Here is a 15,588-nt window from a genome sequence, read left to right on the forward strand (position 1 = left end):
AATAGCACACAGCATGTGAACAGTGACGTATCCAGACTAAGAAACACTGACAACAGAGAAAAGAATGGAGTTATTAAAGGGATACTCCACCCCAAAATGAAAATGTTGTCATTAATCACTTAACCCCATATTGTTCCAAACCCGTAAAAGCTTCGTTCATCTTCAGAACACAATTTAAGATATTTTGGATGAAAACCGGGAGGCTTGAGACTGTCCCATAGACTGCCAAGTAACTTATGGTCAGAATAGTCCATCTACCATTAGTGGTTCAACCATAACATTATGAAGCAACGAGAAAAGTTTCTGTACGCAAAAAAAAAAAAAAAAAAACGACTTTATTCAACTTTTCCTTTGTCAACCGTCTCCGTGTCGCTTCATATAACCCAGACTGCACGTCTGATGGCAGATGGAGTATTCTGATGACGATTTTATGGACCTTGACACTTATTTACTTGGCAGTCAATGGGGCAGTCAGAAGGGCCCCAGTTTTCATCTAAAATATCTTAAATGGTGTTCCGAGGACACAAAGCTTTTACGGGTTCAGAACAACATGGGGCTAAGTGATTAATGAAAAAAATTTCATTTTGGGGTGGAGTATCCCTTTAAATATTAAGGATGTCTAGGAAGTATATGTATGCTATTAAAATAATGTTAAATGGTCAATATTCATGCCTGTATTTTTGATGATCTCGAGCTGATAAGCAAAGCACACAGAGTGTTAGTTCGTTTGTTCGGTCAGATGGGTCAAAAACGTGTGACTTGACCAATGAACAAGTTAATTAACAGAAAGGAGAGAGAAAGACAGCACACTTCTGTTGCGTGATCAAATGTGTGCAGACGTTGCGCATGTTTTGCTTGCTTCATGAGAGTTCTGCATTATGAGTCGCTGCACGTTTCAGATGAAAAAAACCCCTGCAACTTTTATATTTCTGAAAATATGTTCATCACAGTTACAAGATTTATATATAAGGAGTATTTCCCTGCATTATTACAGCAAAACATCTTGTGATTACAGTACTAATACCGCAATGGAGCAGCTCTAATGTTCTATTAAATGAAAGATGTAGTACCACACTACAGTAAAAAAAGAGTAAAAAAAAATAAAAGTGAAAGTAACACAAATTTAAACTAAAACTAAACTAAAAAAAATATACATTTTAATAAGCATAATCAGCGTGAAAATAACTAAAAGAAATATCTATTAGCTTAATTAACTAACCCAACAAACATTATACAAATTCTTTTGGTTTCTGTACTCAATATTTGTAAAAATTAGAAATGCAAAGAAAATCATATCAGCACTTGGTATCGGCAAGTACCAAAAATAAAAGGATCAGTACTTGCCTAGTTCTGTAAAAAGTCGTATCTGTGCATCCCTATTTATAATTATTACCAATTTTGAAACCAATTTCTGCTGCTTAATATTTTTCTGGAAACATGATACATTATCACTGAGAATTCTTCGATGAATAGAAAAAGAACATGATTTGTTTTAGGGATGCACGATAATATCGGAACAATATCGGTATCGGCCGATAAAAGCTTAAAATGACCATTATCGGTATCGGCCGATATGAATATTTCTGCCGATGAGCCAAACCGATATTCTCCAAGTGAAATAATTGACCTGTTTTTCAGATGTGAATGTCTGTCTAAATTTGTAAAATAATAAATTTATGGTAGAATCAGTACAGAAGAGATACATGGATTTCTCTTCAGTAAAATTAAAGTTTAAATATATCAGTATATATTTGTATATATATCGATATCGGTATCGGCATCGGCCAAAATTATTTTGAAAATATCGGCATATCGAATATCGGCCAAAATCCAATATCGTGCATCCCTAATTTGTTTGAAACATAAATCTTTAGTAACAAATGTCTTTACATTTTGACCAACCTAGTGCATTCTTGCAGAATAAACGTATTGATCTTTTTAAACAATCTCAAATCTTTTGAAGTCTTTACTGTCATGTTTTATCAATTTAGTACTGTACATACTTCCTGAAAAGTATTCATTTATTTTAAATCATAATGACACTAATCTTTTGAATGGTAGCAGTATGTACAAATTAATTTGGAGCATTGATATAAGTGTGCACTCATTTTGGAAACCACAAGCTATTCATCACTGGAGGCACTTTGGATCAAAAAAAAGAAAAGTTGCCCAAAACACTTCCTTCCTTCTTTTGACATTATTTTATTAAACCTACTAACAAAATCACCCACAACGACAATAAATAAAAACCACTTACTCATCTCTTCTGTCATGTCCATCTTTGCAGTCTCTTTCTGGAAGTCCTGCAGGGTCTGCATTGTCTTCTTCGGATCCATCTTTTTGTTGACAGCTTGCATTGTCTGGAAGTTGTTTTGAGAAAGACAGAGACACAAACCAATTAGTCACTGTTCGATTTTTGCACTTTAGGCTACTTATGCAAAGAATAAAGGCTATGTATCGACATGCCACTATACTGTGCCAGATATCCATTTATAGATCAACATATACGCTCAAATTAGTACAAATTCTAATAAAGCCAAAACCGCAGGTCATGACATACATAATTAATAGAGCTGTTAAGTCGCGCACAATGTCAATTTGCAGGCCTAGCTGAATACAAACTAGCATTTTGGAGCTATGACTTCCCTTTGGGAATTTATAATGGGTTTTGTGTAAAGTGGTTTTCCATTTAGGAGTAATGTTAAAATTACTTTAAGATCCTTTCACATTAAAGAGAATTTCACAAACAAAATAGGAAAGTGACTTCCGTTAATGTTTACCACAGTTTTACTCATAAATCCAAAACCATAACTCAAAAAAGCCCATTAGAAATTCCAGAGGGAAACCATGGCTTGAAAATGGCAATTCTCCTTGGTTTTTAGGACTACAAAATGAACGGCCCTATTTACTTAAATGTGAAATCACAGCATTTTCACACAATATTCAATCTAAGTTATCACTGCCAGGATTGCCCGAAATGAACTGAGCTACAATTCATTGGGCTTGGGGTGAACTTTTCTAAAAGTTCTCATGAGTTTAAAAAGACAAAAGGGTCTTACTTTGGTGGTTGTAGCCATGGCTCCAGCCATCTTCATTTGGGAGTTCATTAGCTTGGTTTGTGTCGACATGGAGGTGACCTTAGAGCTGACGGCATATGAACGTGTTTTCTGTTTCCTCACTTGAACAAGCTGCTTGGCTAAAACTTTACAGGCATCTCTGTTCCCGGTCTTGGCCATTTTCTTGATTTCCATCTCCTGTGATAAAGAAGAAGGCAAACAGTATAAAACAGTTAGTGATGGTCCTGTTGACATTAGAATTAAATCGCACAGTTATCCAGAAGGAGACTTCATGGTGAGAGTAGAAGAAGATAGAAAGAAAATATTAAAGTGAAATGGCCTAGTGTATGTGAGATGGTTTGGTTAGCTGTAAGTTACCTTGCCAAATGTAGTGAATAGCAAATGGTTTAACATCATATTACATTTAATTTTACTGTTAAAAAAAACTGTCACATTTATTCATATATGATTGCATAATATTTTATATGAACAACTTTATATTTTGTTATCAGCAATGCACATTAGGGTGTGATTTTTATTTAATTGTCTGTTATTTAGTTCATGTTTATTTCATTGTTTTATTGTCTATATATGAATATTGGCCATGTTTTAATAACATGGGCACTTATTATCATATGGCTTTTTAATTTATTTTTATAAAAACCTGTATTTTTACGATGTTTATCAGTACATTTAAAGGTAAAAAGCAGATTTTGGTTGTTCAAATAGATGATACTACTTAATGAAATATATGGTCGCCATCAAGTCATTCCTTAATTCCTAAAACACTGACACAGTGTTTTACAAACTTGAATTTCTGGCAACCTCATCTGACACTTTTTTTAGCATACAATTTCCAGGATATTTTAACAGCGTACAATCGTTATGTTTACACTGGTATGAGCGTATGAATGGTATGAAGGGTGGAGGTTATAAGAAAAGTATAAAAGTTTCCACCGGCTACTTCTGAAAGAAACATATCACAATGGCGCAAACATGCCTTATCTAAACCCGAAACAGCATCACGAGCTGTTAGTCATAATCTTTTGACACACTGAGGCCCTCTGTGACATAAATGACATAACCTCGTGATCTTACACACCTCAGTGTTAAGAGAGAGGAACATATGGCATCATTTTCACGTCACATTGATGGGTGGGGATTCTCACCAGCTGTTTTTCCTGTCTTTCCAGTGCTGTCCGGTCTCTGGCGATCTGTCTCTGCGTTCCCCGCAGCTCTTTGTTCTGTTCTTTAATGACATCTGTGTTATGAGAGGAGTCATTGTTATCGATCACCATTTAAATGACCAATGCTGAAATGTCTGAGTGAGATTTAAAAAAAATATGTATGGGAACTACTTAAATAAGTAGTCATTTTAGACCATTTAAAGTTACAGGAAAGACCCAGTGATTTTACAAACGATTACATTTGTTTTATAGACCATCTTTGACCCGATACTAGCTGTTAGTTTCAAGTTAAGATCAAGCAGATTCTTACGATAAATATTTTCGGTTGCAGTTGCCCAAACAAACATCCCAGAATAAAAGACACTTGTGTTAGTCAGCATAGTGGACCAAAAATATCTCGAATGCCCCAAATATCTCAAAAAGAGATGCCACGTATTAAATAAATTAACAGTGTTAGTAACGAAACCAGTCGGTGATTGACGTGAGAGTGCTGCTGGGCGTCTTTGACCAAACAAACAAGCCCTCAGAGCAACAGCAAGAAACTTACCATCAACGGTCTTTTTCTTGAATAACGACGCCATAACTGCAACAAACTCCGTCGACCTCGAAAGTAATAGAAAGTAAGTATATCACAATGACTAAAATCAAGTGCCAGTCGCCTATCAAAATATCATGACTATTTCCTGGTTCTCTGGCAAGTAGGCGTTAAACTTGTGGCCTTCTGCAGTGATTATTTAATTTTGATTGGTGAAAATTGCAGTGACGTGGCACTCAAGTTATCCAATCATAACATTGATGTTGACAAGAACCGCCCAGAGCTACTGCAAAACAGAGGTCTCTCTGTCGTTCTCACAAACTAAATACGGATTGGATTTATTTTCCCTTTGCCTTTAAAACATAGTCCTCCAGTACAGGGGTTCTCAAATTGGGGCCCGTTGATCCCCAAGTGCCACTATGAAGTAGTTACGGTCCGTGTAGATGTTTAGGGCAATAATAATAATAATAATAATAAAAACTAGAAAGTATATAATGTAAGAATTAAGTAATAAAACTAAGATAAAATAAATTAACATATATATATATATATATATATATATATATATATATATATATATATATATATATATATATATATATATATATATATATATATATATATATATATATATATATATATATATATATATTACAAATATGGAAATAACATAATAAAAAATAATAAATTAGTTATATTAAAAATTAATACAAAAAATAATAATAAGTCATTATAATCATAAATTATGTCCCCACTGAATGCAACAAGTACCTCGTTTGTAATGGGTTTTAATGGTTTAACATTTCTGTCACATGTTTGAGGTATTTGTCCAATCACAACGCACTTGATAGCTGGCGAATCACCTTACACCTCGCTTTTCAGAATGATTTATTTTATTTTTTTAATTGCGCGCTTTCTGAAAGGTGGAGCATAGAGGAGCCACAATAATGTACATCATGTGGAAAATAATTAAAGTTTACTTCAGCTCTAGTACGTTTGAACAGATATGCAGCCAATCACAGCGCAGAGATTTGACGCATGCGTGTGAATCCGTCTCCGCTCGGCAGCTCTTCGTTTATCTTCGTGCGCAGTTCGGAATGTTCCGCCTACGCCTCGGATCCTGTCGATCGTGACGTGAATTAGGGCTGTATCTCGTCCCCTCGTTCGTTCTCTGTGTTGTTGTCCTCGGTGACGCGACGGAGGTGTAGCCTGACGCGGTCTCTTACGTGTCGGACTAAATAAAAGTGGAGCTCCGGAGGCCTGGGAGTGACGAGGCGAGTCTGTGTCGGGTAAGAAGAGAGGCATTCGTGGGGGAAACAGATTATGCACTTGCCGTTTTAGTGGACATGTCGCAATGCTCGATCCGTCTGTAACAAAGAGATCATGGCGGCGGTGGGCTTGTTTCTCAACAGCTCAGACTTGCTTGCAGACAATGAGTCAGTCAGGCAGTCGAGTGAGGAAAGCGCGACGGCTTTGCAAAGTAACGTTACATGCGTTTATGGAAAGGATAGAAGATCCGTAGTGTTATGAATGCGATCGCCCGTCCATGGCATCTTTTTTTTTTTCTTGGCTCCAGCATTGCTTTATGGAGCACTCGAAGCTCTCCGTTACATTAAAGATCTCTAGTGCATTCTCGCCCATACAGAGGTTTTCTGTACCACTAAATCTCTGTAATCCATTGTGGGTTTAATTTGTAATAAAATCAGAGAGAAGTGCATTGCTCTTGAGTATTATTTTCTTCAAATTACACCCTAAAACTGATTTTGTGTTGCATAACTTGCCTCATTCAAACAGGAACGCTATTTTACAAGTCGAAACACGCCTGAAAATGCAAGCAATTGCATTTCTCATTTTGCTTCACCTAAAAATATCTATAAATAGGCATTTCAAAATAAAAAATAAGTAATTTTGATGGCACCCTGTTTGTGTGTGGTTTTATTTTTAACTAATTTACGTCCATAAATCTTTAAAAAAACAAGCTTAAATCTGACTGACAGCTGTAACGTTATACGGAAGTTAAAAAAGGCGGCAAATGGAGAGCCCATGTTTGTTGAGCACGATCTACTTAAAATGTCTGTTCTAACATTATTTCTCGTTACAAAACAGACATGGGTCCATCAAAATACATTTCGTTTATAGAAGTTAAGCATATCTCATGCATGTGTTAGCGCGTGTGGCTACTTTTGTGCTATTCGTAATGTAATCTGTATTTTTCTTGTCATTCTTACATGCATTCTTGTTTTAATACTAGACTATAATTTTAGACTATATAAATGCAAATATTTCACTACTCTAGTAATTGTCAAAGAAATGTATATCATATATTGCATTGTATTATAATTATAGAAATTAATATTTGATTGAATTAAACATTTTTTTAAAGTTAAAATTTAATGCCTATAAATACATAAATGCTTTATAGGACAAGCCATCAGGCTGCAGGATTGAATACTCAAAATGAAACTATGCCAAACCCAATTTGTGGGCAGGGTGTTTTGTGGTTACAACTGTTTTAGATACCATTTCCCTTGTCAAGAAACATTGGTGACCTACTCTTTATGTTCATAGTTTGTTTATATTATCTTTTACAACTGCCAAAGTAAACGATATTTAATTAAATGAAATCTCCAGGCAATATAAATGACCATGGAGGCAGGAGCAGATGTCCAGCAGGGCGGCGACACTGCAGTCTCAGAGACAGACACTCAGCAGATTGCCACCTTGGCGCAGGTCTGTTTTTTTGGATCGTATGTTTTCACAGCACATTTGCTAGCATTGCAAGCCTGATTGTATTTATGCATGAGTTGTGGGTTGATATTTTAATTCAGTCCAGGTCTAGCTCCAGGTTTAGTTCAGTCTCTGTGTCTTGCAGGTGTCCATGGCTGCAGCACAGGCATCAGCCACGGGGCCCACTGTGACCTTAGTTCAGCTGCCCAATGGGCAAACGGTGCAAGTTCACGGGGTCATCCAGGCAGCCCAGCCCTCCGTCATACAATCCCCACAGGTGCAAACTGTACAAGTAAGCCTGACCTGATGGTTAATTTCTAGGAAAACTGTAAAATTGCACACACACACACACACACAAAAAACATAATTCTGTGTTTAAAAAAAGACACAAAATTATATGCAGAAGGCTCAGAGGATTAAATAACCTCAGTTTAATGTGTATATTATTCTGTTTGATAATCTAGAAGACTTGATAGTTTAGAAATAATACCTGAGGTTTTCATGTTCTTTTGTTGTCTTTGCGTTAGATTTCTACCATTGCTGAGAGTGATGATTCACAGGAGTCAGTGGACAGTGTGACAGATTCCCAGAAAAGAAGAGAGATCCTGTCTAGAAGGCCCTCATACAGGTACCTGAATGGATTTGTAGTTTTGGTGCAGTGTTATCAGTAATGAAGACTCTGGCAGGGAACCACAGTTTCATAATGAACCAAAAATATCTTACTTTATAACTTCAAAGATCTTGTTGAGTGTTGTTTTTGCATCATTGCTAAATTGATCTAAATTCATTATCGCAGAATGTCTTAAGTGCACTTACTAAATCACAAAAGGCTGCGAGCTGTGTTTCAAAGAGAACCTTTGCACTTGTGCACTTGATGTAAAATATCAATTAATTCCATAATCGATTTTCGATAAATTAATGATCAATTAATTGATTAATCGTTAGCCATAATGCTATAATCTATTGCAGGCAGCATTCACCGGCATGACAGGATGTGCAAAAGCCACACACACACACAAAACGCTTTCTCACTTGAATTAATCTGGTTTTAGTCTGAATAAAATGCTAGTAGCATTTTAGATGTGATTATGATCATTTGCTAAAATGAAGAGAGCGCGCCATACATTTGAGGTCATTTACTTTGTTGACTGTTTTCTGGCACGGAGACCGCTGAACGAGCCTCTTTAAATGGTTTTGTGGTGCTCGTTGTTGTATTTTAAAACACAATTGCAATGTTTTCAACTGGCATCATGGCATTTATAATAAAATTATCTCAAATGTAACTGTTGCGCGCGTGTGACTGCTCTGCGCAGTAAGTGAACTGCTTTCATCAGTGCTGCTGCAGCAAAACACTGTTGCTCACATTAATCTGATCCTGCTGGATTCTGTTCTAGAAAATGTCAGATTTTGAATTTTGGCGTTCCGGTAAGACTAGCCTATTTGTTTTTAATAATCTGACATACAGTGCATTAGATCATGATAGCGCGTGCGTGCAGACGAGGACAAGCGAGCGCGTGTTTGGCTAGATTTATTTGGAGGTTATTGCCCATGTCTCATTCGGCACAAATCCAAATGTTTCCATATTCGCAATGCATTTCAATGTTAAACTATTATTTATAATGTAAACTACTTAAACATTCGTAAATAGACAGAAAAGATGATCCTCTTCATATTAGCAAAAACGTCCTTGGAACAGCAGAGAGGACTGGTATACTGGTCTATTTAAACTGACCAGTGTAACCTTTTAAATGTTTAGTTGACTCTATTTTATTTTGATAATGTACAGACTGCGATGTAAGTTTGAATCGCTAGAATATACGTGTGCTCCAGGCTCCGGCGCGTTCGAAACAGCTGAGACAGAAACAAAAACTTTTTTGCAGGGTTAGGAAAATGTTAGATCGTGACCATTCCTCTGGATGCAGCTCGAGATATAGCCGTCATTAATGTGGCTTTGTTCTGGTTTGCCGGTCTCTTTACCTAAATCTTCACAGTCTAACCCTGTAATTCATGTTTATTTGATCATCTTTAACTTTTAATCGCATCTCTTACTGTGTGTGGTAAACATGGGAAGGGAAATGAAAGATTTCATGAATTAAGAATCCATTCTATTTATTAATTGGTCCCCTTATTTCAGTTAAATCATGCGTTAAGGTAACAAAATTTATGAAACATGGACAGTTGCCACAGATTAACAACATTAATCGGTAAACCGACCATCGACAGCCATAATCGTTTGCATCTCTTATTGACAATTAACCGATAATCGATTAATCATTTACATCCCTAGTGGCACTATATTTATCAGAGTAGCTCACGAAACGGTTTTTACATCATATTACAGCCTTGAATGCAGAAGGCTTCATCGTTACATGCACTGTGAGTTTTCACATTTGCATACTTTCCAACATTTTTGTGGAGAGATGATTACAGTATTTCACCAGATTTGTAATGAGATGCGTTCGTAAACCGCGAAAAAAATTTCAGCTGCAATGATTTCTTTTTTCAATTTTAATAAAAAAAAATGTAACATGCCATGATGTGGGGTTAGTCTGGAGCGCAGCCTGTGTACAACCCGCATAAGAGATAATGTCTCACTAGAGTGACGAGCTTTGGGAAGCACCTTTCATTTGCTTGGGGATGTTTGCGTCGCAAGTGATATTGCATTGGGGGTTGCTATCTCCTCCATACCTTTCCAAAGCGCTCGGGCAGTTGCGCTCCTGAGGCGTCTGTCGTTGCTCATCATCCATCAGCTGCGATCTCTGTTACAACAAGGAAATTTCAGTAATGGATTTCCACCACTGAAAAACCCTTGCTGAAACTCTGCTACAAGATTTATTTAAGAAGAAAAGTAAAAAACTCCACAGTGTTTGGGTGCACCCCATTTTTCAAAAACAATGGGGAATTTCACCCTGAAGGAAGCTGAATGAGTTGGTTCTTTTCACATGACCTGGTGCGCTTGCATCATTCTGAAAAGCTGAGATGTTTTATATGTGAACGGCCCCTTCATCGGTCGAAATGTTTACTTTCGGTTAAAGGTTAAATGGTCAATGTGAACATCCCTAACTGCCATATACACATAATATAACATACAAAATGTATTACTTATAAGCCACACAAAGTCAACATATTGGTATTTCTTGCTCGGAATCTGCCATAAAATAAAATAAAATAAAAGTTAATTTCTGGACAATTTATCATCCAGCAAAATGTGTTATTGTGATAGGCCTACAATTAAGATACTAAGGTTACTATATGTCACTATAATTGTTTATTAGTATTTGTTCAAAAGTATCAATTATGTTGCGTTAATTATTAGTATTAGTATTAGTATTAGTATTATAATTATTAGTGCGTTAATATGGAATGGTGATTAAGCTGATTTGGAACTACATGTGCATTAAACAGTTTTACTTTAATATGTTATCATACACATTGCCTTACGTTGCTTAAATGGCATTAATTTTATTTGTGCAGGTGAAAAAGACTTTAAAAAGTCTTACATTTGATTTTAAAAACTCTGCAGGTGCCATGTAAATGCAAAGACTTCTCACTCTTTTCAGTTTAGTGTCTGAAAAAGGGGTTGGCACCCTTAATTTTGTGTAAGCACACTAGATTGATCCATTTTATGATTGTACAAAATCCCCCTATGTGGACAAAGGCCACCCCTCTGTTCAGATATCAACATGCCTTATTGAAATCCTAAAATCACAATCCATTGTTCACAAGCTTGATTTGACATTTTGTAACACAGAAAGATCCTGAACGACCTTTCATTCGATGCTCAGTCAGTCCCGCGGATAGAAGAAGAGAAATCTGAGGAGGATTCCGCTCCAGCCATAACAACTGTTACCGTGCCAACGCCCATCTACCAGACAAGTAGCGGCCAGTACAGTAAGCTGTTTGTTTTCTACTACAAATGCACTACCACTTTACTACATAAGAAAGAGTAGCTTGACACTGTTCGAATTCCCTCAAAATACAGTCAGGCTCATGTCATTTGTTTTCCCCTAGTTGCTATCACTCAGGGTGGGGCGATCCAGTTAGCCAATAATGGAACAGATGGAGTTCAAGGGCTACAGACCCTGACCATGACGAACGCGGCAGGCGCTCAGCCCGGCACCACCATCCTGCAGTATGCACAGACCAGCGACGGCCAGCAGATACTGGTGCCCAGCAATCAAGTGGTTGTACAAGGTGAGATTTCGCCATTTCAGTTCTATACGAGTATATAAAAGCTTGAATAAAACGACAGAAGATAAAGAGAGATACGGCTAGGCTTGATCTGTATCCAGCAGGCATCTAAATGTCTGCTTATCAAAACCTAAATCTGTGCTGCTTTTGTTTTTCATCGGCCTCAGGAGATGTTCAGGCGTATCAGATCCGCACCGCAGCTGCTAGCACCATCGCTCCAGGGGTGGTCATGGCCTCCTCTCCTGCGCTGCCCGGCCAGGGAGGAACTGAGGAGGTCACACGCAAGCGGGAGGTTCGGCTTATGAAGAACAGGTACGATAAAAAAAAAAAACACATCTGCACGATTAATGCGCATGCTTATTTTGGACTGTAAAGTATGACCCCAGAACAATTGCTCTGTATTCAGGTATATTTAAATATATATAGTGCTGTCCAAATTTGCGCGTTAACACAGGCAGTTAATGTTTTCAATTTACCGCGTCAAACATATTTAACACAATTAATGCAGGGGCGGGGCTAGTGTTGGCCAATCCACTCACAACTGCTATTTCTGTTACTATTTCACAAGAAGTGCATTTATTCAGTTGCAGAACATCATAACGATCACATCATTCCAGGTGCGAGTCAAACGAGTGCAGATGTGCTCATAGCGTCTGCTGTTCAGTTCTGCCACTGTGCGCTGTAGCCTGTATTATTTCATATCAACGCATGATAAACTACGTGTATGAAATGTCGTAATAAAATAATAAATACAATTGTAATATTTACGTCTTCTTATTTATTAATTTTTTTAATTTTCAACTTTAAAAAGGAAAAACCTATTTATAATAAAAAAAGTATTACTTATTATTGAAAACATTATTCAGTACAATAATATTATTGTATATTAAGAATTTATTTGTTTAATTTAATTTAGTCATTTAAATAAAATATTATTATTATTATTATTATTACTACTAATTATTATTATTAGCAATATTATTCTATAATGATAATGAATGCAGGGGGAAAACAAGTTTTCCTTCTTTATTTTGTTCTTAACTGATCCCATGCCTGATTAAAATGCCTATATTTATTAGCTTATATTTATTCCTTTTGTTATTACAAGATATATTTTCTTGCCATTTTAATTCAGCTATGAGTGTATAGCACCACTTTTCTGTGTTCTCCCTTAAAACCCTAACCTAGAATCCTTGGAGTAAATGTGAAGTAAATAGCATTTTATGTTTGAGTGACTCATGGTGTCCATTGTACTAATATGTTTCCACCACAGGGAGGCAGCACGGGAGTGCCGCAGGAAAAAGAAAGAGTATGTTAAGTGTCTGGAGAACAGAGTGGCTGTGCTGGAGAATCAGAACAAAACGCTCATCGAGGAGCTCAAAGCTCTAAAGGACCTTTACTGTCACAAATCTGAATAATGGTCCTCACACAAACATCCTGGACGGATCTCTTCTGGTGCCTCAAGAGACAGAGACTCTGAACGTAACAAAGGCACCTGCATCTCTGTCTCTTTTCATTTCGGTTTCTTTTTCTTTTTTTAAATATTATCTTCTGTAAAAAAAAACACACACACACAAAAAAAATCCAGTTATCAGGAATACATTGTAAGTTTGTAAGTGTAAACTTTTTTTATTTACTTTTTTCTCTTACGAAGAAGAAAAAAAAATGAAATGCAGGGTACAGTTTCGTTATCAAACACGTTGCCCTACTTGAGGAGCGTCGCCAACCATAAAAGCGCACCTTTCAGCTGCAACCGTGACCGGGAATGAATGTTTGTGTTGGTTTATGACGGAAACAGCCCGGGGTGCTGCTTCTGAGACCTGCTCCTGTCACTCTGAGGTTCTCATTTGAAAGACTTTCCCACACTGCAGCAGTCGTTGATGCCGCCGCTGCCTGTCAGCATGATTGAACCCATCGAGTTTCTCACTTTTGCAGCATGGGTCTTTAATGATTGAGATTAAATCAGATGTGCCCTCTCCTGTTGTTTTACTGCTTTTGTTACTAATACATATACTCCTTTTTTTTTGTTGTTCTTAAGACACATGCATATATATACATATATATAAAATATGTCTCTGTTATGACTTGGATTGGTATAGAATGCGCCATTGTCTACTTTTTCTTAAGCAATGTTGCTTTTGTTAAAAAATGAATTGCTATAAGAAAAAAGTCACATTTGTTAACAAAAATAGGTGGATGCATTCAAACATGGGATGATGGGGTTTGAAAAAGTGTTGTAAAAAAAAGTCAATGAAATATACTATGTGATTTTCAGTGAGCATTTGATAGCCCATCATCAGAAAATCCTTTTTAACTTGTTAAGTGTGCTTCTATTGTAATATATTGGAATTTCTTCATCTATGTCAGACTTTACAGGTCAGTTTGGTGCCATCTACACTGATCAGAGACTTATTGTGTTGATTCCCTTATATTTTGGGCGGAGATTTTGATATACAAAACTGATCTCTGATCAGTGGAAAAGTTAGTTGTTTTTCTTTCTTTCTTTTGTTCCACATTTCAGTGATGAAAATCTATTGTTATTCTCTTCGGTCTTTTGCCATAACATAACTACAATGTAAATGTTATTTTTAAGCTTTTTTTTATTTTATTTCTTTGGATTATGTATTGTATTTTTAAGATATGTTGCTTATGTGTAACCTAAATTAGTTAAAAAACAAGCATTCTGGTGCAGTCTTTCATCAACAATTATATATTTGGCAGCTGTTCATAATCAAACGTGTTGAGGTAGTTTTTATTTTGCATTTAACACTTTTTAAAGATGTAATATCATCATTTAATCCTCTCTTCAGTCCAGGGTTGTTCAAGTCCTGCTTCTTGGAGACTGTCTGTAATTCCTGGTTCGCTCTAGCCGCAGAAAGGTCTTGTGTTCAGAATAGCATATTACTAATCTAAGTACAGTTTGGGTATATGATTATTATTACAATTATTTAGATGTATATTCATTCAGTATGCATTCACTTGGTCAAAAAGTAAAGACATTTAAAATATATAAGTAAATGTTGGTCTTTTGTAGTTTATATGCATTAAAGAGTAGTAATAATTGATAATCAGAAATATTTCTTGGACACTGAATCCACATATATAAAGGATCACGTGAGACTGAAAACTGGAGTAATGGCTGCTGAAATGTCAGCAATATTTTAAAATTAGTAACGAAATAAATCCAGCCTTGGTAATCATGAGAGGTTTCTTTCAAAACTGTTAGAAAACCAAACAGTTGAACAGTGTATTGTTTTCAGTATGCACAATTTCTTTGAATATAATATCCAGATGCCCTACTATATTTGCAATCAAATAAAAGAACAGAATGAACTGCAACAGGAATGAAATGCGATCAACTTCACTTTCACATTTCCAGAATGATAAACAAACTGGAAGAAACTAACAATTGTTAAACAAAATTGGATTAAAATGCAAAAAAAAACAATAAAAACCAATGTTCATTTCCTAAAGATAATTAAAGTTAGACTAAATATGTAGTGCTTTGCTATTTCACAAATTATTAAAATACGTAGTACGTTTTAAAGCAATCTTAGAATGCAGTTTTAATACTTTTTATTGTATCTGAATGAATTAAAAAAGCAACATATCCTACAGCTTTAGCCATTCACTCACAGTTTGTGTAAATAAAAACAGACATGAAATCATCTTTGGTGCATAACAGCAAAGTCTTTCATTCTATAAGGGATGCAGAAACCTCAATTTTCTGCTTTAAGAACACCAGGTTGCTATGTGCCGTTTCTAGCAACTGATCAGCACAGAATCAGCTCCCTGATTGCTTGTATTCTGTTACTCAGAGCGTTTTACCTTCATGCTCAGTGATCAAGGTCTCCAGCAGTCTTTGATAGTGGCCACAGGCAAACGTATTCAT

At 36.2% G+C, this 15,588-nt stretch overlaps 2 protein-coding genes across 2 annotated transcripts in view; one reads left to right on the forward strand and one right to left on the reverse strand.

The window, feature by feature from the left end:
• chmp2bb (charged multivesicular body protein 2Bb) overlaps positions 1-4,972 on the reverse strand; it is a 7,612-nt gene extending 2,640 nt beyond the window's left edge. The window contains exons 1-4 of the mRNA XM_026204113.1: positions 4,791-4,972; positions 4,226-4,317; positions 3,060-3,254; positions 2,258-2,360 (exon numbers count right to left, since the gene is read on the reverse strand). Coding sequence (XP_026059898.1) covers positions 2,258-2,360; positions 3,060-3,254; positions 4,226-4,317; positions 4,791-4,824 — 424 coding nt within the window. The 5' untranslated portion in view covers positions 4,825-4,972. The remainder of the gene's footprint in view (positions 1-2,257; positions 2,361-3,059; positions 3,255-4,225; positions 4,318-4,790) is intronic.
• Positions 4,973-5,903: 931 nt separating this feature from the next.
• Positions 5,904-13,671, forward strand: creb1a (cAMP responsive element binding protein 1a). The gene is made up of 8 exons (XM_026204112.1): positions 5,904-6,067; positions 7,410-7,508; positions 7,651-7,797; positions 8,033-8,133; positions 11,257-11,396; positions 11,517-11,699; positions 11,864-12,008; positions 12,970-13,671. The coding sequence occupies exons 2-8, from the start codon at positions 7,419-7,421 to the stop codon at positions 13,112-13,114; spliced, it is 951 nt and encodes a 316-aa protein (XP_026059897.1). The 5' UTR covers positions 5,904-6,067; positions 7,410-7,418; the 3' UTR covers positions 13,115-13,671.
• Positions 13,672-15,588: the final 1,917 nt, after the last annotated feature.

This window comes from Carassius auratus, chromosome 26, assembly GCF_003368295.1.
Source record: "Carassius auratus strain Wakin chromosome 26, ASM336829v1, whole genome shotgun sequence".
NCBI classification, from domain to species: domain Eukaryota; kingdom Metazoa; phylum Chordata; class Actinopteri; order Cypriniformes; family Cyprinidae; genus Carassius; species Carassius auratus.